A 26,622-nucleotide genomic window follows, 5' to 3' on the forward strand; every position below is an offset into this window, starting at 1 on the left:
AGTAGGCTACTACTATTATTGTGGTCAAATTTTCAAATTATATTGAGGATAAAACTCCATACCTCGGCTGGGATTGAACCCACGCCCTCCTGTTTACCAGGCGAGCGCCTTGACCACTACACCACCTAGGCAGGAAGAGGGAGAGAAGGAGATACGAAGGAAAACAAAAAGATAGGAGAAACAAAGGATGAGGGAGAAGTTTTGATAGTTGTAGAATTGGAGACTAAGGAATAAACGAAGAATGGTATAGATGAGGATTTAGATAAAAAGGGAGGAAATAGGAAAAATGAAAGATAAGGGAGGGCAAAAGGGATAAAAGAGGGAAAATGGTATGGGGAAATGAGAAACTACGAAAAAGGAGAGAAGAAAGAAGGATGAATAGGTGTGGATTTGAGTAATTTGATGTCATGTTATAAGGTCAGAAGAAGGGGAAGTTTATGAGTTTATGCTATGTTAATTTTGAGGAAACATAAATAACTGTAGTACCGTAACACGTGGCTTGAGAGAGAGAGAAAGAGAGAGAGAGAGAGAGAGAGAGAGAGAGGTAGTACCGTAACACGTGGCTTGAGAGAGAGAGAGAGAGAGAGAGAGAGAGAGAGAGAGAGAGAGAGAGAGAGAGAGAGGGAGAAAACACGGATTGAACGAAGTGAGGTCCACATTTTCATCATCTGGAGTTACATTTAATTATTTCTTGTTTGTTTCGTGCATGTTAACTGTTGAAAGGTCAGTCCAATTTCCAAATTATGTACATAAATTTTGGTAAACATTAGAGCCTACCAATTAACTGCTTACCGAAATTTGAAAAAATCTCTCGCTTTCTTGGTATCCACCTACAATAATAATAATAAAAAAAATCAACCGATTACATTACTTTCCTTCCTACAGGAAACTAAAAAGTTGACGACAAAAAAAAAAAAAGTTTGAAGATGCTTCATCTAACAAAAATAGGATTAACCCTTCGTCGCACGCTGGGCACAAACTCACCCGTCGGGCTTGGAGTCAACGAGTAGGCCGTATACTTCACATTGGTCGGGTTAAAGTTAAAATTCCTCAGAAAGTTCAACTTGGGGCCTTTGCCGCCGACATTCTTGTTCAAAAATTTCACCGTATCGTTAATCGCTTTCGTGTAGGCCCGCTTGTTAAACGTTGTCTTCGGAATGATGATTCCGATGGTCAAGTTCCCCTTTTCGGCGCTAGAGGCGTAACCATCGTATCCATCGGTTGATGCGTTGACGCGACCGGATGACCAGGTTGAGATGCGGTTGGAGTTGAGATGAAGGCCGGACGCGTGAACCCCAAAAAGGAGGCAGAGGAGGAGAGGGCTGAGGATCATCTGGCCTTTGGAGGCCGCTAGGGGCGGGGCTAACCGAGGACGACCATTGATTCCCTTGTGCTTCTTTCTTTTAATGACTCATTTTCCGTGCTGTATTTTGATGAAGCTATAATTCGGTATTCCGACTCTGTCACAAGTAGTGACTTACAACACTGTAATCCGATATAGTTCTATTCCGATTCTGAGAAGTTAATAACTCTTTCTTCCACTAGAGTTCGCACTCGCGGTTAAGTGAAAGAGGACGCCCCCGGGGGCTCGGGTAACCTTGTCTAATTTCGCCCTTGTTATCGGTTAAATTTATAATCTTTATTCATTATTTTCTTTACAACTATACATGTATTGATAATCAATTCGTGAGTATTTAAAGGGTTAATGCTGTAATCTTTATCCTTTAATATTTTTTATGTTCAATACCTACATAATTAACTAGCATTCAATTCTAAGTATTCCAAGATCTCTTATTAATATAGGGTGCCAAATGTAACGTAGGGTAACAAAAGCAGACATTTATTTCTGAATAGAAAGTTAAATGGGTGAACAAGAGATCCTAATTAGGTATTAGAAAATTTAACCCATTTGGCTCTTCCTTTTTGTACGGCTTCCCGAGATTCTCCAGGTAAAACACTCCCTCTAGGCGTTTAAAACTCTGGGACACCATAGGACACAGAGAGGGTTAACTGTTCTCATTTTTAATAGGGAATTATGTTCTGGGTCTTTCATAATAAAAGTTATGGATGTAAAAGTTTCGCCCCTACCCCGAACCCTAGTTAACGATAAAATGTAAATTTCAGCAAATTTTCAAAATCCCTGTTTTTGACCCTAAAAAGTAATCCACTTAAAAGTCTGCCTTTCATGGAAACCTATCTATATGAGAGAGCGAGAGAGAGAGACAGAGAAAGAGAGAGGAGAGAGGGAGTAAGGGTGAGAGAGAGGATTGGTGCTAACAGGTTTTAGACCATAAAAAAGGAGAGAGAGAGAGATGGATATAGAAAGAGGTAGATGGATAGAGAGAGAGAGAGGGGTGATAATAAAGCTGATGAAGATTGTATGGAAAAGGACAGGAAAAGTAATTAAACCTGACTTTCTCTCTCTCTCCTCTTCATCTCTTTCTCTCCATCCTCTCCCTCTTCCCTCTCCTATCTATTCCTTTATCTGAATTTGGGCCACCTCAAAAACCATTTCAATTTGCACCCTCAAATACAGCATTCACAAAAAGGTTTGCTTGCTTAGTAAATACCTAGTATTAGGGTAAATAGCGAAAGTAATTTAGGGCTTAGAAAAATGGGGTTCATTTTTAAATCGTTTGATAAATAAAGTCGGTTTTATTTTATATTTACCTAGAAATAAATTGATAGTATTGTTGAAATATTTTGTTTTCAGAGACCTAGAAAAAGACCAACCCTTGGGTGGTCAAAAATACGCCAATTTTAACTACAAAGAAGAGGTTCGTTCAACTTTGAAAAGAAAAGAAATAAAAAAAAAAAAATCATTCATTTTTTCATCGAGGCAAAAACACTTGCAAGAAAATAATAACAATGTAACTTAATTACAAATTTTCATAGAGAAAGAAAAACGTAAAATAAAGTTTGCAAAAAAGAACTACATTATCATTTTTCGGAAGAACAAATTTTTCGAACGGAAAAAAAGGAGTGTTACAAAGAGAAGATCTTCGGAAAACTTAATAATTTTCAAAGAAAAATAAAAAAAGTGGAAAAAATAAAAACGGAAACTTTAACAAATAAATTTCCTGGTACGGAAAAAAATTGGGTTAAAAGTGTGTAGAAAAGTTTTATCTTTCTATTTTTCCGTACGAAATAGAGGAAAACAAAATTGGCACAATTTAGTTGGAAAACTTCTGTATTAGATCTTTATTTATTTTCTTGTAAACTGGAATTTATTGGTGCGTACGTACTCACATATGTGGGGGAAAATTAAACAAAAAATAGGGGAAAAAATCGTACGTATTTTTTTTTTTTTTTTTTTTTTTCAACGGGAAAATTACGGGGGTTTAAAGGGGGGAAAAAAATTTTTTTTTTTTTTTTTTTTTTCAACGGGAAAATTACGGGCGTTTAAAGGCGGAGAAAAAATGGGACGAAACGCACCACACGTCACATCGCGAAGTTACGGCACGACAGAATGATGAAAAACGGGAGGAGATTTTTCGTTGTTTTTTTTTTTTCTTCTTCTTCTTCTTCTTCTTCTTCTTCTTCTTATTCTTTTTTTCCCGTATTTTCTTCTTTTTTTTCTGGATATGTACGTTAAAAAGTAAAAATAAAAAATAACGGTTCTCAACTTCACGTTCGTAGCTAAGGTAAAAAGGCTTGATTTCTTCCTCTCTTTCTTTTTTCTTCTTCCTCTTCTTCTTCTTCTTCTTCTTCTTCTAGATATTATGCACCTCGATAAAAAGCCTAAAAAGTAAACAAATAGGTAAATATAACACTAAAAAAAAACTCTAACGCGTCATGTGCCCATATGAGGTTGAAAAGGCCTTTTTCAGGTCCTAAAATGATACGCACGTTTGAATTTTGTTCTCTGGAGCTCGTTTGAGTTCCAGAGTTGAGAGGGAGGTGGTAGAAAGGGTTATAACAGAAGACATGATAGTAATAGTAAAACTACAGCAGCAGCTGGGATTTTGCCTTTCTGTTCTTGTGGATCAAATTTTGAAACTCTTGGACCTGAATTTCCCAAAATTGGATCAATCGGTCTAGAGTTATCGAGGAAAAAAATAGAAATACAGTCAAACAAGGACATTTTCTAGCCTAGTTAGCTTTTAGGGTAGTGCGTCTACCTTGTAAGCCCCAGTCAAAAAAAAAAAAAAAAAAAAAAAAAAAAAAAAAAAAAATCTGTTTATCTTCGATTTTTTCACCTTTTCAAATTTCCTTGTTATTTTCCTCTTTTTCCTTCCTCCAACTCTCTTTCTCTCTCTTCTGTTTATATTCAATTTTTTCTGTTATTGAAATTTTCCTCTCTTTCCTCGTTTTCTTTCTCGGTATTTTCATCTCTTCCTACCTACTTAATTCTCGCTCAATTCTTCACCCCACGCTTCTCTGTTTCTCTCTCTCTCTCTCTCTCTGTTTCTCTCTCTCTCTTCCTCTTTATTTCGTCTAACGTATAACCTTTATGCAAGTGGGACAGGGTAGGTTTTAGGGTAAACAAACAACAATGTAGGCGGGCAGAACATGTTTTAGGGTAAATGCACGGAAAGGGAAGAAAATCCCCGAATATCACTGTGAAAAAAAAAAGAAAAGAAAAAAAAAAGATGTGATAAAAGATGGAATCATGGTAGCAAGAATTCTTCATATTTTTTAAATAATAATAATAATAATTTGGGGGAACAAAGAAATAATTTGGCTTGCGGTTTTTACTCTAAGATTTCCCCTGGGGCGGTGTTTACCCTCACACCCTCATGTTTCTCCTTTACTCTTATATGTTATACCCCATTTTCTATTCACAGTCTTACGCGCTGGCACTTTTCCCAAGTTCTTAGCATACCCAAACATATTACTATAATACAGGGTGTATCAGTGAATGTGATACACAGAACTCCGTAGAAGTTAGGAACTTTTTTCCCGGCCATCTAGATATTACTGTATTCAGTTCAATAGTCCTAAACTAAAATGGACGCGGCACATAAGGGATCAGGAAGAGACCGCCTTGACATGGACTTGGTTCGGTTTGAATCGCTTTCTTTTACATATTTTGAAGGACACAGATTATTTAGGTAGGCAGGTAGGTAGTTCGAAGTTAAAATTATTATGGGGGCGAAGAACACAGAACTTGTTTTATGGTCCACCCTGATTTGATCGCCCATATACTGAGAACATTCACGATAATAATAATCACAATAATGGCACATAATATAAATTCATACTGCGGTGATGTTTCTGACAGTAGGGTGGGGAAATCCAGAGGAGGAAGGGGAAATAGACCCGCCCTATGACTGATTATTTAGCAGGGGGAAGGAGAATAAAGGGAAGAGAGGATTGGAAAATGGAGGAGAGGGTCTATTCTTGGTTATTGAAGAGAGGGGAATAAGGGCAGAGTAGAGGAAGGAGAAGAGGTTTATTCTAAGGTAGTGGAGGAGAGAGGTTCAAATGAGGGGAGGGGAATAGGGGTCCCTAATTCCCTATGTTTTGTGGTTGTGTTCTGAACTCACCATAATACGGGAAGTTACCTATACATGGAAAGGGAAAAATTTCTTCTATTCTGAAACTATTTTAATTTTAGAATCATGAGATACCTATGTAATAATTATACGTAATAATTTCATTAGACTTTTACATACCTACACTACCCTGTTAGCTCCCACACACAAATTCACAAACTTTCTAAAATAGCACAACTTTGATGGAATTTGAATGGGGTCGGAATTTGTATGAACGCCGTGTAACTCTGTGAGTATACAATGTGCAAGACACAAAGTATTAGTGGAGATGTCTGAGTCACTTCAGTGATTTTTACTGAAGGCTAGGTAGGTAATATCGCACACCTAGATCAAAAGGTGAGTATGTCAAAAAATTGAATTTTTCAGAAATCGAAAAAAACCTTTTATTTTCCACATTTCAATGATTTTAATTTTGTTTTGTAGCAAAATCCAAGGGATTAATACCTCGTCTCGTATTCGAGTTCCAAATCTGGGTTGCCAGTTGACATCACAGGGAAAACATTGTGACACATGTGGCAACATGGGTTTCAAACTTTTGCGAATAACTAATCTCCCAAATTTTAGTTGTTGTCAAGGGTTTTTCAAAATTTTCGAATTTCCAGCTTTGAGGGTGGAATAGAGAACGGACCAAAAAATAGGAACTATAAAGTCCTATTACTTTCATATCACTCTGTCGTTCGGATCACTGAAGGAATCAATGTCGTAAGTGGGGTTGGTATCTCTCGCTCTTTTTTTTTTTTTTTTTTTTTTTTGGGTTTTTTTTACTTTTTTTTTTTTTTTTTTGAACTCAAAGATCAAGATTTCGATGGAATAATAAAAAGTTTGTAGTATGGACGTTTGTTTTTTGTCTGTCAAAATCGTCCAATTTTATAGACGTTGCTTACCCCTTTTGTATAAAGTAGGTGGGTAAGATCAATAAAAAAAAAAGTTTCTATCGATTAGAGACTGTAAACAATGCTTTACAAATCGTCCAAGACCTGTGTGAGAGAGGGAGAAAATGTCTTTTTTTTATACCGAGGTATGGTGTTACAAAGAAACGCGTTGCGATAAAAACAAAAATAAAACAAAGACATGACAATAAAACAAAAAACCGCGCCTTTGACGTTGTCACCACGGAAAGTGTCTAAAAATATTATAAAAAGGAGGAGGAGGAGGAGGAGGAGGAGGAGGAGGAGGAGGCGAAGATGAAGGAAAAGAAGTAGTAGAATAAGGAGGAGGAGGAGGCGATGAAGAAGAGGAAGAAGAAGAAGGAAAAGGAGGCGAAGAAGAGGAGGAGTTAGAAGAAGAAGAAGAAAAACAGCTTTTCCTCATCGCGTAAAAAATCTCATTAAGTTTACAGTAAAAAGTTTGGCGGCTCCTAAAACAGAAAAAAAAACCGCTGTCAATATGTAGCACTAGGCTTACTCCAAATACTGAAATTCATAAATTTGATAACTGATACAAGGAGCTGTAACTGCCAAGGTCTTATCGTCCTGAAAGCAAAGGGCGAAGAAAGAAATAATAGGAGAAAGCCAGCCTTTCCGAAAACGAAACTTTTCTGTTCAAGATAAAATCCGCTCCGGGCGGGGATCGATCCCATGACCCAGCGCTTACCTTCTAGGCTAGCTAGGCTGGCGAACCCTACATTTAAAACATGGAATGCAAATTAAAATGCTTCCTCCACTCTGGCAGAATCGGGAGCAAGAACGACCTTAATTTGACAACGCCTTGGCACAAAACTTTCCCAGAGCGGAGAGTCGGGTTTTTTCAAAACCGTGTCAACTTTTGATGGCATCCGAGCTTAATCCGTGACAAGATAAGACGAGTAATTTGAAAACTTCTCGAGAAAATAGGGCAGGAGATGAGAAAATGGGGCGGAGATGAGGGCGGAAGATTCGAAATTTAAATAGGGACGAGCAAACAAGGCCGATAAAACAGGGATTATGATAATGGCTCAGACGTTTTGTTTGAAAGTACCTTGATGTACTTTGTACCTAAAAGTACTTTGTAGGTACTTTTTAAACCTCGCAGATGTGCAGATGATAGAAAATATGCAGAAATACAGGGTGATCGCACTGTATGTCGTAACCTTGTTTAATGGGGAATATTGTGTCGTTTGTAGTCTTCCTTTTTGATTTTAAACAGGAAGGACATCAGACAGAAATTTCCCTTGAAAGCTATAAAAATAGCAAAGGTTGAGTGCGAAGGGCATCCACTCGTATTTTTTTGTAGCCAAAACCATGCGAATGTCAGCCGAAAAGCAGTCGCCCCAGGTCTTATGCAGAGGTCTACGAAAAACACGGGAATAGGCGAAGAAGAAGGCGACGAACAGCTTTCGCCTTACGCCAAAAGCGCATTCTGTTGCATCCATGCCTATCCGGGAGCGCAAAAGTTTGGCCAGAAAACTTCCGTCCCGACAGGAATTCGAACCCAGCACCTCCAGGTTGAAAGGTGGTTTTTACAATTTGCTTCCTAACAAGAGCATAATAAGAAGATTCTACCACTCTTCAGAAAGGTTGAAGTAATATGAAAACAAAAGTAATATGAAAGATTCTACCACTCTTCAGAAAGGTTGAAGTAATATGAAAACAAAAGTAATATGAAAGATTCTACCACTCTTCAGAAAGTTTGAAGTAATATGAAAACAAAAGTAACATGAAAGATTCTACCACTCTTCAGAAAGGTTGAAGTAATATGAAAACAAAAGTAATATGAAAGATTCTACCACTCTTCAGAAAGTTTGAAGTAATATGAAAACAAAAGTAATATGAAAGATTCTACCACTCTTCAGAAAGGTTGAAGTAATATGAAAACAAAAGTAATATGAAAGATTCTACCACTCTTCAGAAAGGTTGAAGTAATATGAAAACAAAAATAATATGAAAGATTCTACCACTCTTCAGAAAGTTTGAAGTAATATGAAAACAAAAGTAATATGAAAGATTCTACCACTCTTCAGAAAGGTTGAAGTAATATGAAAACAAAAGTAATATGAAAGATTCTACCACTCTTCAGAAAGTTTGAAGTAATATGAAAACAAAAGTAATATGAAAGATTCTACCACTCTCCAGAAAGGTTAAAGTAATATGAAAACAAAAGTAATAGGTATGAAAGATTCTACCACTCTTCAGAAAGATTGAAGTAGGTAATATGAAAACAATGAGGAGTACCTACTTACCCATGGATTCTATAGAATAATAGAAAGACTAAAAACAAAAACGATGGAGAGGAAAAGGGGGGACAATAACGAGAACGATGGAGAGAGAGGGGAAAATAATTAATAATTGCAACTTGAGAGAGGAAAATGGAGAAAGTATGAAAGATGAGAAAACACATGTGTGCTCTTGTTGAACTCTAGAGAAAGAAGAAGAAGAGGAGGAGGAGAAGGAGGAGGAGGAGGAGGAGGAGGAGGAAGGAGAAGATGAGGAAAGAACAAGAACACGAAGAATAAGAAGAAGAGGGAGAGGAAGAAGAAGAAGAGAGTGGAAAAGGAGAAATATTATTAGAAAAGTTAGAATGTGAAAGAAAAGAAAGAAGAAAGATTAGAAGAAGAGAAAAGAGTCACAGAAAGAATAGAGGAAGATAGGAAAAAAGAGACATGGTAAACAGTGAAAGGACAGGAGGCAAAGACGAAGAAAAGAAAGAGAAGTAAAAGGGAGAGATATATGAACTAAGAGAAAGGGAGGAAGAGAGCAAAGTAATTTAAAAAAGAAGAAAAGTAAAATTGAGAAATGAAAATAGTAATAAGAGAGAAATTTAGGAAGGAAGAAATCTAGGAAAAGAGAATGAAAACAGGAGGCAAAGACGAAGAAAAGAAAGAGAAGTAAAAGGGAGAGATATATGAACTAAGAGAAAGGGAGGAAGAGAGAAAAGTAAATTAAAAAAGAAGAAAAGTAAAATTGAGAAATGAAAATAGTAATAAGAGAGAAATTTAGGAAGGAAGAAATCTAGGAAAAGAGAATGAAGGAGGAGAGAGAGATGAAGGAGAGCGGGAAAAACAGTGAAAAAGAAAGAAGGAGAGAAGGAAGAGGGAAGGAGTAGAAAGAGGAGAAAATAGTGCTAAAGTGTAAAAATAACTTTAAACGAAAAGACACATGTTACAAGCGAAAAAAAAGAGGGAGGGAGAAAAGCGGAAGAAATTCACTCATAATCGCATTATGAGTAGGTACTAGGTGCTTACCTATGGAGCGAAAAATTGCTTTACTTACTCACACCTGGGGGAGGGGAGCAGTGATTGCTAGTAAACAGAAATGTAGGCAATAAACGATTGAACTTTGCTTGTTTATTATACCTAATATAAGCAGCGAAAAGGTTCATTTATTATTTATTTATTACTTTTAGCTTTTTTTCTCATTTTTTTTCCTTTTTAGTTCTTTTAGCAACATGGTGTTTGCGATATTGTTTCTTTTGGGGCATTTGTAAATTTTGTCCGATGTTGGTTGGTTAGCTGGAAGTATGTACCAACCCTTTGGTACATCACCTCTGGCTCTTTTTCGATTGGGGTGGCACTTTTTAAAATAATGGAGAATCTAAGTGTGACCTTAATACATAACGGTAACATGTAACCCTGTAATTTTGGTTCGGACAGCCCAAATCTCACGGATTTCTTGGTATCTCTTCCAAAATTAGAATGCCAATTTTATACCCTATTAGAGTTCCAGGAAAACCCAAGCTCTTCCAGGAACTTGGGTGCTGTATTAAAGAGAAAATTTAGGTATATGAATATTTAATCATTTACACACAAATCACATAATCAATATGTAAATAGGGTCCGCTGATTTGATTAGTAGATTAAATGATCATTACTAAAATAAATTCATGTACCTATACATTTTTTTACAACTTTCCCTAGCTTCACATATCGGCCATGTTATTGGAAAACGGTAGGACTTAGCTGTCCTTAATCCATTCAAAGGCCGTATGGATAAAACAGCCATAACGTACAATAAAACAGCCGTAGCGTAAGATAAAACAGAAATAATGTGTACAATTTTATACGTATAGGTTGTATGTGTGAATTAAATATTATTTCACTTAATTATAATTATAGATAATTAGATACACTCAGGTTGAATCAGGTTATTATGAGAAGGCGAGCAGCTTGTCGCCGAATTCATGTAAAACCACGTCTCTAAAAAACTTATCTACATAAACATGTGCTATAAAGTGACGTTAAAACCTCTATCAACACACACAATAACATTATTGTTTCTAACATGAAATTATATTACCCATCACCAAGTCAGATTATTTTGTTAGTCATAAGTTAAATTTTTTTTGTTACAGTTACAAACATGACATCAGCATTGTTTCTGAAAACAATGCAAAATTCTTGTCAGATTTAATTAAAATTTTACCAAGATTTCGTCATGAAATTGTTTAACTTTGACAATGTAGCTTTGTTACGCATACATAATCCCCATAAAACTACGTATACACATATTTTTTACAAAAATTAATACCCTGCAGAAATTTGTAAGGATCAAAACTTCTCGGATTTACAGTGTTACATGCACAGGATTTAACCTTGGTTTCAAGGATGGAAGAACTTTCCTCAACAGAGTTGAGGTTTGTTTGAATAAATAAATAAAAATAAAATAAATGGATAAAAATAAAATAAAGTAAACTCAGAAAACAAACAAAGTTTTTAACTTTATAATCCGCAGATATAAATGTATACAAATATGTAGCTAAAGCTAATCCACTTTATACTATGCACTAACTTGACTTTTTTTATTTGTTATTATTACATAGATAGGTATTATTATTTATTTTATTTTTCATTAAATTCTTGGAACTTTAACAACGGAGGAACTTAGCATTCCCAAATCGAAGGGAGAAGGACGACAGAACCGTATAAAGCTAGCCGTTCCGAGAACGGACTTGATCTGTTTGGGATAAAGTTCGGCCAGGGCGGAAATCGAACCCGCAAGTTTAATATAAAACCATGAAAAAAGACAGTTCTACTGCGGTATAAAACTTCATATCAAGTGAACATTAGATGGAAATTAGAAAATGAATGTGGGGTATTTATTGTAATTCTCATTTTTCCATCTCTTGGATTTTTTTCATCGTCAGAATATTATGAAATCTCTTCCTCTCTCTCTCTTTCTTTTGCTTTCTCTCTCCCTCTCTATCTCTCTCTCTCTCTCTCTCCCATGTCTATAATAGCAGTTTTCATTTTTCCTTGGGCGTCATATGCTCCATATTTTTTATATGAGAAAATGAGTTATTATTATTCCTAAATATTTATTTATAATGAATTCCTAATTAAATCAGCCACAGACCGTCAACGTCAGAAGAAAATAATATTTATAAATTTTGTGAGAGAGGAAGAGAGGGAGAGAGAGAGAAAGAGAGAGTAAGAAGGGGAGGGAGGTAGAGAAAGGGATACAAAAGGGGAAACAGATAGAAGTAGGAAGAGAGTAAGTGGGAGAGAGAGTGAGGGAGAGACAGAAGGATGGAGAAGGGTAGAGAGAGAGATAAAGAAAGACAGGGAGAGATAGAAAGGAAAAATATATTAAATTATTTCTCCATTACACCATGGCTTACTTACCTAGATACATATTTTAATTTTAGATGACACTTCAAAATAATTATAATTTAATAACCTTTACGTACATACCTTTTTTTACACTGCGGTAGATTGACATAGCTTCAAATGGGTAGGTACGTCTTCATTTTATTTAACTAATAATTTCATAGGTACTATCTTACTAAGTTATTTATATAAAAATGGATACTTACGAGTAGGTTTTTCCCGACTCGGAGATTCGTCTATTTTTTAGACTTTTTCAAGGGAAACAGCAACCACAACAACAACAACAACAACAACAACAACAACAACAACAACAACAACAACAACAACAACAACAACAACAACAACTACTTTTTTTCGCCAGTGCTGTAATCACTGTAATGTGAAACATGGGTTTAGGGTTTCATTTTTCTCCATAGCACAGTTTCTAGCGCTTTTCTCATAGAAAGATAATGAGGATGTTTGAAAATTTAATCCAACGTCATATTAGGTACATTATTACAGTCTGCAGACTAAAGTGTAGAGCTAACATACATAGAACTAAAATGTTTTCGTCATATAAAACATAAAACTTGATCATGGAGGTATAACCAATCGTCTAGGAGAAAACCGTGCTCCTGGTTATTTTTGGTGTGCACTCAGTCTTCCAAGAGCCCGTTCTCACTTGGCGTTCGGAAAAAAATCGTGTCGTGTGAAATGGAAACACTCTCAAATTACATTGCCTACAGAACAATCGGAAAAAAGTCGGGTGAAACTCACTACAAGTGGGAACAAGCTTTCAGGAGATTAAAAAAAGAGAGAGGTATTATTCTCAGTAATAATACCTAATTCTGGTTGATAAAATTTATCCCACACCCACATGACTCTATCTAAATATGTACTCGTATCTACATAATATTATACCTATCTTGGAACAGGAATAAACAAAAGAAATGTAAGGCACCTACTTTTGTTTCTCTTTCCGCCTTGCTTTTTAGCCCGTCCTTCCTTTATTACTCATCATTAATTAGATCTAAACTTGAATTCGGTGCGGTAGTGTGGAATCCTACAACCAAATTACAGATCAAAAACCTAGAACGAGCGTGCTACGATCTGTCGGGCTGGGCACGCAGGGCGTCTCTGCTGTGCTCCGATCTGGCGGGTTGGGCAGGCTGGGCGTCTCTGCTGTGCTTTGATCTGGCGGGTTGGGCAGGCTGGGCGTCTCTGCTGTGCTCAGATCTGTCGGGTTGGGCAGACCGGGCGTCTCTGCTGTGCTCCGATCTGTCGGGCTGGGCACGCTGGGCGTCACCACTGTGCTCAGATCTGTCGGGCTGGGCAGGCTGGACGTCTTTGCTGTGCTCCGATCTGTTGGGCTGGGTAGGCTGGGCGTCTCTGTTGTGTTTCGATCTAGCGGGTTGGGCAGGCTGGGCGTCTCCACTGTGCTCAGATCTGTCGGATTGGGCAGACCGGGCGTCTCTGCTGTGCTCCGATCTGGCGGGTTGGGCAGGCTGGGCGTCTCTGCTGTGCTCAGATCTGTCGGGTTGGGCAGGCTGGGCGTCTCTGCTGTACTCAGATCTGTCGGGTTGGGCAGACCGGGCGTCTCTGCCCCGCTATAATTTCAGACGTCCGAAGATGTTAGCCAAAGTCCCCGCATATAAATAGGATATCTATCTTTTGGGTTCGACGCGTTTGCCGAAAAATAGAATTAATTTGTAGCTTTCATGAGATGTATGTATGATAGGAGGATGAGGGAGGTTTGGGGTGGAACTATTTTGGATAGCGTACAAATTTTGTCTGGATTTCATTTGTAAACAGGGTAGTTCCCGTAAAGACCCTTTTCTCTCGGTTTTTCGGTTCTGAATAAATCCCACTTTTTGAAAAATATCTGAGGGATTCGATAGTAAATTAATTACTTAGGTAATGGTTTTGGTAAGTCAAATGAGAAAAAATACAAAAATCACAGAAAAAAAAGTGCAAACCTTTGCCCCACCCTACCCTAGAGAAATGTTGAAAAAAAAAAGACCAGAAAAAATGGAAAAGAGAAAAATAATAGAGGAAAAGATCAGGAGAGAGAGAGAGAGAGAGAGAAAGAAATAAAAGGAAATAAGAAACGAAAAATACAAGACAAAGAAATTATTCCCCATCATCCGAAAACAGAAAGAAATAAAAGGAAATAAGAAACGAAAAATACAAGACAAAGAAATTATTCCCCATCATCCGAAAACAGAAAACACGGAAAACAACTTTAGAAAGTACCCTGATAAAATAATTCGAAAACTTTGGTGCCATAAAATAGGTATGGAAGAAAAAGAGGAAAATACGATATCTGTTCATAAAATAAAAATATAGCAAGAGACACACATCGGGAAGAAAATAGGATGAAGATATCAAAAACAGAAAAAAAGAAAGAAAGAAAAAACAGAAGAAAAGAAAAAGTAAAATAAACCAAATATGAGACAAGAAGAGGAAAGAATGGAAGGAAAAGTGTTCGTGTTTTCTTTCAACTTTGAACTTAGAGTAAAATCTGAGACTAGTGGGTACCTTGAAATGATGTTGTGGCAGTCAAATTATCCCTTGAAAAGATCAGGATAATCCTACCACACAAAAAAGGCTAAACTATAGGAATCAGGTGTTTAGGAAAATATTTATCAATAAAATAATAACAATAACAACAACAAAAACACAAACAGTAAACAACATAAATTCCAACCAAACAACAATAAAGAGCAGCAATTATTGGTAATCAATGTAATCATACAAGAAAACCTCTGAATTTTCTTTTGTCTTTCCTTTGCTTTCGAAAGCTCAAACTTTCTCCAATCCTTTTCTTTGTAAACCTGCTCCTGCTGACTGTTATATCATGGCAACCTTTGTCCTAGTTTGCTGACAATGTTCCTTAGTTTGCAGTCTTTTTATAAAGGTTATTACATTTCTTGTCATATCAGAAGCCCTTTCAATACGATTGAAAGAGGAATTGATTTGAATACCTTTTCCATCTTTATTGAAAAACGACAAAAAATATGAAATCAAATGCTTACATATTGTACATACCTAGTTAAAATGATATTGTGAATACAATAAACAGCGCAATGATTGATGAAGTGTGATATCAGGAGTGACAGTCATTTGATTGATACTACGAAATTGTTGATAACGTTGTTGAATTTTTGGCAACCTACTCGTAAATTTAGCATTTTAGCTGAGCGTTTTTAACTTAGCCGAGAGACAGCAAAATATAACATTCGATTAAGCATTTTATTTAGGTATTTATTGAATTTTTTTATTTAGATATATCTAGGTAGTAAATAGAAAAAATAATTATAATTTTGAAAATACATTAATTGAAATAAAACAAATTGATAGGTATATACCTATTTGCAAAATTATGCTATGGGTAACCCCATTTCTACTCAAAAAGACAGAAATTGAGTTAAATTTTGAAAATAAGAGCTCACAAGAAAATCAAAACCACAGAAAAACGTGCCTGATTGTAGAACTTCGAAAACACAATACAAATTGTAGAAATTCGAAAACACGACTTTATATCGAAAATTGTTTCAAAAGTCCTCACAAATATTCGAGGTCTGTGTGGGATGCCTTTATGAGTAAAATAGACATAAAACACCAACTTTTGTTTGAAGACCACACAGGCTAAGAACTTCTAAAACCATTTGTACGAAAGGAACCATCAGAAACTTCTCCCTCCCCTCTTTCTCTCTCTCTCTCTCTCTCTCTCTCTCTCTCTGTTTAACCCCAAAAACAAAACCATAATCTTAGGAACTGTGGACGAAAAACTTCGAAGAGTTTCAAGTAGCAGTAATTAGAGAATAATTGATGAGATTTAAGAGAGAGAAAAATGGAGGCGAAGGGGAGAAAAAGGGGAAACGGGAAAGAGAAGTGAGAGAAAGAGGGGAAACGGGAAAAGGGAAAAAGCCGAAGAAGATAGAAAAGAAAGAAAGATAATGAGATATTACAAGAAAAAAAGGGAAGGGGGAAGGGAGAATAGAGAGGGAAGAGGGCTAATGATAAAGTTAAGGAAGAGGAAAGGGAGACTCAAGAGAAAGAAAAAGCAAAGGAGTTGAAATAGAAGAAGAATGAAAATTCAGAGAAAATAAGGGCGGAGGTATGTGGAAAAGAAAAAGTGGAAAGTTCAACAGGAGAAAGATGAAAGAGGAACGATAAGAGAAAAGAGAATCAGTGTAGAAAGAAGAGTAAGAATGTAATTTGGAAGAAAATAACAGAGAAAGTGAAAGAAAGAAATGAGAGGAACGGAAAGAGAACTGGGATAAAGGAAGAAGGAGGGTGATAAAGTGTAATATGAGAAAAGTAAATGAAGTAAAGTTGAAATTGAGGTGGAATGAAAGATGGAGTGAAAAATTGGATAAGAGGATGAGAAGTTACGAAAGAATAAGACTGTAATTTGGGAGAAAATAAAAGAGAAAGTGAAAGAAAGAAATGAAGAGAGGGAGGGAAAGGGAACTGGGATAAAGGAAGAAGGAGTGTGATAAAGTGTAATAGGAGAAAAGTAAATGAAGTAAAGTTGAAATTGAGGTGGAATGAAAGATGGAGTGAAAAATTGGATAAGAGGATGAGAAGTTACGAAAGAAAATGAAAAAGACAGGTGGAAGTGTGAGGAAAGAGAAGAGGAGAGAGAGGAAAGAGGAGAGGAGAGAAAGGAAAAAGGAGAGAGAGAGGAAAGAGAGGGGAAGAGAACAAGGGGAGAGAGAGGAGAAGATGAGAAAAAAGGATTCAAAATTTCTGAAAATTTTGATTATTTTAAAAGTTCCTTTAACACCTTGTTTAGACTGCGGGGTAGAGACTCTTTTGACATATATAATATTCATGAATATTCATGATAGCTATCCGTGTACGTCATTGGCTTGTCTTGAACTAGGGGACATTAGAGCGCTATTTATTAATGCCGAACAAAATAGAAAGACCTATAAAAGAAGATACAGTGACTTTATGCCCCTAGCAGATAAGCGAACTTGTAAGAAGTTATTATTGGAGTAGGTACCTACTTTTGATCCAAAGACCATGTTGTTCAAATTTTTGTTCAGTTTCCCAGTTTCTCAAGGATTACCGAAGCCATGTCAAGCAAGGGAATTTTAATCTCCCTCAGAAATGCACAATTCAGTCAAAAGTTTGACTGTAAATTTTCGTACAATTTTATTTTAATTTTGTTTTGTAGTTTTCGAACAATGATTTTAGGGAAAGAGAGGTCATGAAGAGAGAGAGAGAAGAAACGAATACAGAAGAGAAAAAGAGGAGAAGGGAAAGAGAGTTGGGAGAGAAATAGAGAGAGAGAGATAATAATGTACTTTAGTGTAGGACAAATAGGAGGGTTTAGGTCGTTAATGTTTCCTCTGGTATTAGAAATTTGTAGGAGAGAGGAGAGAGAGAGAGGAAAGAGAGGGGAAGAGAACAAGGGGAAAGAGAGGAGAAGATGAGAAAAAAGGATTCAAAATTTCTGAAAAATTTGTTTATTTAAAAAGTTCCTTTAACACCTTGTTTAGACTGCGGGGTAGAGACTCTTTTGACATATATAATATTCATGAAACCTATCCGTGTACATCATTGGCTTTTCTTGAACTAGGGGACATAGAGCGCTATATCTATTAATGCCGAACAAAATAGAAAGACCTATAAAAGAAGATACAGTGACTTTATGCCCCTAGCAGATGAGCGAACTTGTAAGAAGTTATTATTGGAGTACCTAGGTACTTGTGATCTAAAGACCATGTTGTTCAAATTTTTGTTCAGTTTTCCAGTTTCTCAAGGATTACCAAAGCTATGTCAAGCAAGGGAATTTCAATCTCCCTCAAAAATGCACAATTCAGTCAAAAGTTTGACTGTAAATTTTCGTACAATTTTATTTTAATTTTGTTTTGTAGTTTTCGAACAATAATTTTAAAATGATGTTGTGGCAGTCAAATTATCCCTTGAAAAGCTCAGGATAATCCTGCCACAAAAAAAGGCTAAACTTAGGACCATCTTCACTTAGGACCACCGTAATAATATAGGAAAAACAGGTGTTTAGAAAGATAATAACAAGATAAATATCTATTTATAATGAAATAACATCAACAATAACAACAACAACAACAACAACAACAACAACAACAACAACAACAACAACACAAGCAGTAAACAACATAAATACCTATACCAACCAAACAACAATAAAAAGCAGCAATTATTGGAAATCACACAAGAAAACCTTTGTATTTTCTTTTGTCTTTTATTTGCTTTCGAAAGCTCGAAGTTTCTCCAATCCTTTTCTTTGTAAACCTGCTCCTGCTGACTATTATATCATGGCAACCTTTGTCCTAGTTTGCTGACAATGTTCCTTAGTTTGCAGTCTTTTTATAAAGGTTATTACATTTCTTGTCATTTCAGAAGCCTTTTCAGTGAAAGAGGAATTGATTTCGAAGCAGATACTTTGAAGGTATAATTACCTAATGGAACAACTTACTCCAAATTGTAGAGCTAACATAGAAAAAGGCCCCAATAGGACGGATCAAATAGGGCTAAGGATTCCCCTAGGCAAGCCATTCATTATAAGGTGTACCTGACGACAGGTACACCTAGTCAGGGCAGATCTACCTGATAGTGTGTGTGCTCATCAGGTATCAGGTAGACTTGACAGAAGCACCTTTTCAGTCGTCCCTGTCAGGTTTATCTGATAGTGTGTGAGCACATCAGGTTTTAGGTACACCTGATCAGATGTACCTGTGAGGTCTTCCTCTGATAGTGAGTGGCTGGCCTTACTATTATTGTGGTCAAATTCTCAAATTATCTCGAGGATTAAATTCTGTGATTGAACACACGCCCTTCTCTTCAATCATTCCCAGGAATACGTCCTTGAAGTTTGTCGCAAGTCTTTTTAACAACCTGTATAAAATATTTATGGTTTCCACGAAGCTTGAAAGGTACAGAGAGCTTCTTCAAAGTTATCATGTATCAAACTGAAAAGTAAATCTATCGGATAACTTTTAATGATATCCCTTCCTTCCTATCTTCTTTTTCTTCTCCTTCTTCATCCCGTTCTTCTTCGTCTTCCTGTTCTTCTCCTTCTCCTCCTCCTTCTTCCTCTTCACATCAACTCCCCTTCTCCTTGGCTCTCTTTCCATCCCTTTCTATCGGTTCTTTTTCATTTCCTGACGTCATCAGAGTGGACAGAATAAAAAGCGCTTTCAATACGATTGAAAGAGGAATTGATTTGAAAGGAAATACTTTGGAGTTATGATTACCTTATGGAACAACTTACTCCGAATTGTAGAGCTAACATATTATGTAGAAAAAAGTCCCAATAAGATGGATCAAATAGAGCTAAAGATTCCTTTAGGTCATTCACTATCAGGTAGACCTGACAACTTGTACACCTGATAGTGTGTGTACTCATCAGGTATCAGGTAGACATGACAGAAGGACCTTTTCAGCCATACCTGTCAGGTATGGCTGAAAAGGTCCTTCATAAATTTTGAGAATTGTGGTCAAATTCTCAAAAAATCTCAAGATACCTAGGCTGTGATTGAATCCACGCCCTCCCGTAAAATCAGTCCCAGGAATTAATCCAATGAAAGCATCCAATGAAATCGCAATCAAAACTGCAATGTACTGGTTCCTCCGGACAAAGAAATTAAAGGAAGTAGGTCCCAGGAATACGTCCTTGAAGTTTGTCGTCGCACAAGACTTTGGTTAACAACCTGTATAAAATATTTTATTTATCGTTTCCATGAAGCTCGAAAGGTACAGAGAGCTTCTTCAAAGTTATCATGTATCAAACTGAGAAGTAAATCTATCGGATAACTTTTAATGATATCCCTTCCTTCCTTTCTATCTTCTTTTTCTTCTCCTTCTTCATCCCGTTCTTCTTCGTCTTCCTGTTCTTCTCCTTCTCTTCTTCCTTCTCCTCCTTCTTCTTCTCCTCCTCCTCCTCCTTCCTCTTCACATCAACTCCCCTTCTCCTTGGCTCTCTTTCCATTCCTTTCTATCGGTTCTTTTTCATTTCCTGACGTCATCAGAGTGGACAGAATAAAAAGTGGACAATAGCAGGAAAAAGATGAGCTAGGATGAACATTAGTTGGCATTATTAGCAAATCATCCAGAAAAATTGCAAACTTAGAGCTCTTAGTAGAGATTACACAGAGTGAAAATTAAACATAATAGAAACACAGGTACATTCCCCATTTCTCTCTCTCTCTCTCTCTCTCTCTCTCTCTCTCTCTCTCTCTCTCTCTCTTTCTGTCTTTACTATCATTTTTATCAGTAAAGTTACTGCCCCAGGCAATCATAACTTCTCTCTCTGCCCCCTTTATATCCCTCCTCCTTTTTTTCCTTTTTCTCGTCTTCTTCCTTCCTCTTTCCTTCTTGTCCTTTCTCTCTCTCTTCTTCTTCTTCTTTCCCTTTTCTTCCTTCTTTTTATTCCTATGCCTTTTTCATTTCCTTCTCTATTCCCCCAATATAAAGGCCATTATTAAACCACCCCCTCCTCTGCCTATTTTTCCCCCTCCCAAAGGAAAGGGGATAAAAAACAATTAATCCCGTTCCAAAATTCTAGACCCCACAGGAAATGTTTTTGTTGGATTTTTTTATTTTGTTTTATTCTTTTTTTACTCCCCCTCTCTTAATCTGCTTGTTCGGCAGCATTGTTCCTCATTTCAGTTCATTTTGTGAAATTATTTTTGAACAATTGATCAAACTTTAGTAATTTTCCTAAGTTTTTAGCCAGCCTAGGTCGCGTTTCGTTCTTATTGGAATTGGAACGCATCAGGGGGCATAGCTTTTAGGTACTGACACTACTGACTGTTAATAGGCATTGGGAAGGAGTACTCAAATTAATCCTAAGAAGGAAGAGAGAGAGAGCAATGTGATAGTTACCCGATCTTTTTTTTCCGCCGTTATTTATTTGAACTCTCTATTTTTACTTTCCATTTTTTATTATTTATGACTTTACTTTCTTGGTCGGTTTTTTTTTCCTCTCCTCATTTTTTCCTCCGCACTTTTCTCATTTTTCTCGCGTTTCTACGCCAAAACTTATTTCAGCATCATTTTTCACATCAATAGCAAATTAACCGTCTTGTTTTCTTGCCTTATTTTTTCCTATTTTCACTTGGGTAAAGTTGATCACGCACACGCTTATGTTCTATGTAAAATGAAAACGGACTGATTTATTGATATTTTTCAGACCTTTTTATTGAATGAACAAGAACAAAGTCAGTTGTACGAGTAATTCTCATAACGGGGCCTCTTGCACCCTTTTTGTGAGTGAATTATCCTTTATTAAATTTATTCTTTGTGTTTATTGGATTGAGGAGTTCTATGGAAAGGGTCATCCCTTATGATTTCAATAGAGGTATGGAATAGGTATGCCCCTTTTATCAAAGACTTTCTCAATTGGTCTATTTCCTCCCTGGTGGAATCCACTCGATTTTATCAACCGGTCTCAATAGAGTCAATAGTGAGTCACACTGTATACATAGCTAATGATGCTAAAGGTATAATTTAACGTGTGGAAAGGAATGTAACTTTGAAAATAAACCTAACTTATTAGACTTGTATAACAAGCGGAGTAGGGTAGGAAACTAGAAACATAAATATGAAGTAGTTTGAGAGAAGAGGAACAGAGAAAAAGGGAAGGAAAGAGAGATCATGAAGAGAGAGAGAAGAAACGAATACAGAAGAGAAAAAGAGGAGAAGGGAAAGAGAGTTGGGAGAGAAATAGAGAGAGAGATAATAATGTACTTTAGTGTAGGACAAATAGGAGGGTTTAGGTCGTTAATGTTTCCTCTGGTATTAGAAATTTGTAGGAGAGAAGAGGGAATCACGGGAAATCCAGAGAGATCTGTAAGGTAGAGAGGGATAAAGGAGGGAGATAAAATAGGGGAGAGGGAAATGAGGATAAAGTGAAAGAAAAGGAGTAAAGGGTAGAGTAGAAAATTAGAGAGAGAGAGAGAGAACAGGAGAGAGGAGAGAGGGAGATAAAGGAGGTAGAGGTGAAGTAGAGAGGTAGATAGAGAGAAGGGAAAGAAAATGTAAAGACGGAAAGAAAGAGAGATAGAAAATGAGAAACAGAGGAATAAGGAGAGAAAGTCGTTTCATCTTATTAATGGCTTACAAAATATTACACATATTAGGTACCTACTTGTGTACACTGTACATGTACACATACATATACAGAGGGAGTTCATAATTAAATATTTAAACGAGAACATAGAACTTTACAGGGTGTCCCTAAATTAAAGAGAGCGTTCACTCTCCTCCCGGTACGCTTGATGAATACTACTTGAACCACCTTGTAGAAACAATAAGCTATAAGTTACACGTGGTCTGAAAATAAATTTTCATTTAACACAAATTAATGAGTTATTCAATAAATGGAATAAATGATAAAAAAAAGAAGTTCGGGGGTATAAATTTTGAAGTATGAAGGTAGGTATAAACTATGAAGAATGGGTGCGTCTGACGATGGCGTCCCAAAGTCGCTCCAATACGTACAGTACCTATGTATGTTGTTACATTTTTGTTGAGGGCAACAATTACACCATTAGGACCATTGCATAATGGACATTGTAATGAAATGGGCTGGTAATGCTACGGCACAGACTCATAAAGTCCAATGTAGCAGATGTTTCATTGGCGCAAAAAAAAAAAAAAAAAAAAAAAAAAAAAAAAAAAAAAAACCCCGAAACACCCATATTTTCTATAAATTAGTTTGTACTTAATATGCTAGGTAGGTAATGGCTCACAAAATATTACACATACTAGGTATTTATATAGGTACAATGTACATATGTACACATACATATACAGAGAAAGCTCATAATTAAATATTTAAACGAAAATATACAACTTTACAGGGTGTTCCTAAAATGAAATGGACCGTTCATGGTTCTCTAGGTACGCTTGATGAGTTCTACTTGAACCACCTTGTAGAAACAATAAGCTATAAGTTACACGTGGTCTGAAAATAAATTTTCATTTAACACAAATTAATGAGTTATTATTGTTTAAGTGAAATTTCATTTAAAATTAAAAACATTATTAAACTTGAAGTTTTTTTTCGAATAAAATTTGAACAAAATGTGTTAATTGTATAAATTAAATCGTCGAATTAAATTAATTATGTTGGCAATTTAATTTAAGTTAATAGCAGCTTGAATTTATGACATAATCTAGTATAAAATAAAAATAATTGCTTGAACATAAAGATGTAATCTAGGTACTTTATTTTATTCCAGGTCTTAATCTGTAGAGAAAAAAAAAAATGGTGTGCATTCTGTTCTACCTATTCCTGCATTTCTTTTCGATGAACGATCTGGAAGTCTTTGACTACAGATACAGAACTCTTGAAATCTGAAACAGAAAATGAGGGAAACAATATTTAATTTTTTAGATATTTGGATCTAGTGCTAAGTTGCTAACAAAAAAAAAAAAAAAAAAAAAAATCAGAGGTAAAAGGAACTATAAGAGAGAGAACAGGAGAGAGGGAGATAAAGGAGGTAGAGGTGAAGTAGAGAGGTAGATAGAAGGGAAAGAAAATGTAAAGACGGAAAGAAAGAGAGATAGAAAATGAGAAACAGAGGAATAAGGAGAGAAAGTCGTTTCATCTTATCGAGGGAAGAAAGACTGAAGAAGGAAGAAATGATAAGGGAAAGATTGAAGGGAGAGAAATTAAGTAAGAAACAGGGAGGGACAGAAACCAAGAAGCAAGAAGGGAAAGTCATTTCGTCTTATCGAGTTTCGCTCGATTTATTACACCAAAATATCAGAGCAACCAGGATTGGCTATTTATTAGGGTTATTTGATTGGTTATTTATTGGGTGATAATAATAATTCTATGGAGGGTCTCCTAATAGTACAGCTAACAGCTATTACTCATGTGTTAATGGCTTGTCTTGGACGATAAATTTTAAATTTGGTTCGGGAGATAAAAAAAAGCTCTCCATCTTGAGCTGTGTCCCCAATCTGGTAAAACGTTTACTAGTATTTTCTTATTTTCTTATGAGAACGTGCAGGATTGTGGATAAGGAATCACCCACGCTTCGTCTTCTTCCATTAAGCAGGGGCAAGGATGGAGCCTTGAGGTCTTTTTTGATAAAACTACTAAAGTTCCTACTAATAACAACGGAACAGTACGCTGAAAAGTTGGTCCAATTTTAGATTCTTAAACATGCAGAATGAACAACTAGAAATAATTAAATTATGCATACTGAGGTTTATTACATGAGTTCACCTTCACATCACCACATGCGTTCTCTATGTCTATAAACAATATAAACATGCAAAAATAAATAAATAAAATAAAAATTAAAAAATCTCAAAAGGTGAAAAAAAAAACCTTTGACAGAGGGAACTGTAACTGCTAAGGTCTTATCGTCCCGAAATCGAAGAGACAAGGAAGACAGGATAGGAGAAAGACAGCCGTTCCGAGAACGAATATTATCCCACTAGGATAAAATTCGCCCCGGGCGTGAATCGAACCCGCGGCCTAATGCTTACAAGGCACACACGCTACGAACTAAGCTAACTACATATTAGGCTGACTCAAAAGTTGAGGTTTATCACATGCGTTCACTTACCGGTGGGGCTGGGCGTGAGCGAGTTCATGGCCATGTGCACACTGATCTCGTGCGACTTGAAGAAGTTGAACTTGACCTTGTTCGAGCGCTTGAGCTCGTCCAGAGCGCTCTTGTACGCTTTCGTGTACTCCCGTTTCCCGAAGCTTGTATGGGGCACGACGAGGCCCAAATGGAGCTTCTCATGAAGCCGATGACTATGCACCGGGAACATTGTTGTCACCGGTTTAACAGGTGGGAAGAACAACTTAACAATCGTACTCGTCGTAAGCGTTTGTTTACTCGTTGTCACACGCGGTGGACGCGTTGCTGGCTCCGTTGGCGTTTCGGTCGTACTTGTCGTTCTAATATAACGGCTACTCGTGTTGTAGATCTTGTTATCCGTGCTGCCCAGCTTGATGGAGGAGCCTTTGCGGCCGAGTGTGATGTGGGAACGGTTTCGTTCGGCCAACTGAAGACAGATGGCGTTCGGTTCTATAAGGAGGAGGAGAACTGTCCATTGAAAGAGCATGGCCGCGAATTGGTTCGTTGTCATTCTTTCACCACTAATTTTTCATTTGTTAGGTGCAATATTTGCTTTTATTTTCATGTTGTGTTTAGGTTTGGTTTAAAGTATAGGTTCTGTTTTAAACTTGAGTCACTATTTTTTCATTTGTTAGGTGCAATATTTGCTTTTATTTTCATGTTGTGTTTAGGTTTGGTTTAAAGTATAGGTTCTGTTTTAAACTTGAGTTTTAATTCTTGCTTTAATGATACATTATCTATTTTATGAGCAGCTCAGTTTAGTTCATTCCTGGTCTTTTTAGTTCTAAGATTTTTAGAATTCTGTTCACATTTATTCCTGTATTTCCTGTACATGTTTTTGAGCTAGGAGATATTTCAGGGACTTTTTTTTCAATGAATGTTTTCCTGTTTAAATTACGTTCTAATTTAATTTTCTAGTTTAAAATACGAGCAATTGGGAGTCTGTTGAAATGTAAATACTATAAATACCGTTGTAAAGCCGTACTTCCCACACTGAATGTTTTGTAAATTATCACAGCGAAAGCTTCCCTATTTAGAGAGGGCCATATGGCACCCCCAAAACGCACCTTCCTCGTGTTAAGTACTTGTTGAGATGAGCATTAACAGCAGGGCCGTTAACAAGGGGGTCTATGCGGTCCCATCTGCCTCAGGACCGGGATTCTCAAGGGAATTATGAGATAGCAGTTAGTTTCCAAGGGAAAATAAAGTACGATTACCTAACCAATATTCTTCTTGGAAAAAAAAGTGAAGAGGGCCTATTGTTGGATTTAACACTCGGGCCAGGCCCGTATTCAGAATTTTAAAGAGAGGGGGGCCAAAAATCTGAACAGTGGCTTAATTTGGAGGTAGGGGGTGGATGCTCCGAATAGTCAAAATTATAGGAAAATACTCTGGCAAATTTAGTATATTACTACATAAACTACATTTAGAGGGACAAGTCCCATGGGCCCTGGGGCACAGTTAGGCCATGAACGCCCCTGATCAACGGTTGGAATTCAAGTATTATTGCACGAAATTTAAGCACAAATGAAGCATCGTTAAGCATTGTTCATTATGTTTACCAGTTCATAATGTTCGTCTCGTGTTCCAAAAATTTCGAACCCTTCGAGAACAAAAGCCCATTTCCACCCAGCGTAATCCCTTCAACAACTTTCCTACACGGTGTACCATACTTGAAGTACGAGTAATGCCACTTTTGCCTTGGCAGTGTATAGTATCCCATTCAATAAAAAAAAGAGTGTAGGTACCATAACGTCAGGAAGTATTTCCGTGGCGTGAGATATAAAGTCAGTTCATAAACAGTCAGAGATAGGTATAAAGTCCTCGGTGGTGTAGTGGTCAAGACGCTCGCCTGGTAAACAGGAGGGCGTAGGTTCGATCCCAGCCAAGGCATGGAATTTTATCCTCATTTATTTGAGAATTTGACCAAATAATAATGGAGCTCTAAGGGTTAGGTGGTAGAGAACGCCTAAGGCGTTAACCTCGCCTAGTGGTTGCCTTCCACTCAAGAGTCTATTATTAT

At 36.7% G+C, this 26,622-nt stretch overlaps 1 protein-coding gene across 1 annotated transcript in view; it reads right to left on the bottom strand.

The window, feature by feature from the left end:
* LOC103523063 (glutamate receptor ionotropic, NMDA 2B-like) overlaps positions 1-25,187 on the bottom strand; it is a 142,989-nt gene extending 117,802 nt beyond the window's left edge. Inside the window, exon 1 of the mRNA XM_026832847.1 lies at positions 24,579-25,187. Within this exon, the coding sequence (XP_026688648.1) occupies positions 24,579-25,110 (532 nt within the window). The 5' untranslated portion in view covers positions 25,111-25,187. The remainder of the gene's footprint in view (positions 1-24,578) is intronic.
* Positions 25,188-26,622: the final 1,435 nt, after the last annotated feature.

This window comes from Diaphorina citri, unplaced genomic scaffold (genome assembly GCF_000475195.1).
Source record: "Diaphorina citri unplaced genomic scaffold, Diaci psyllid genome assembly version 1.1 scaffold82, whole genome shotgun sequence".
NCBI lineage: Eukaryota > Metazoa > Arthropoda > Insecta > Hemiptera > Psyllidae > Diaphorina > Diaphorina citri.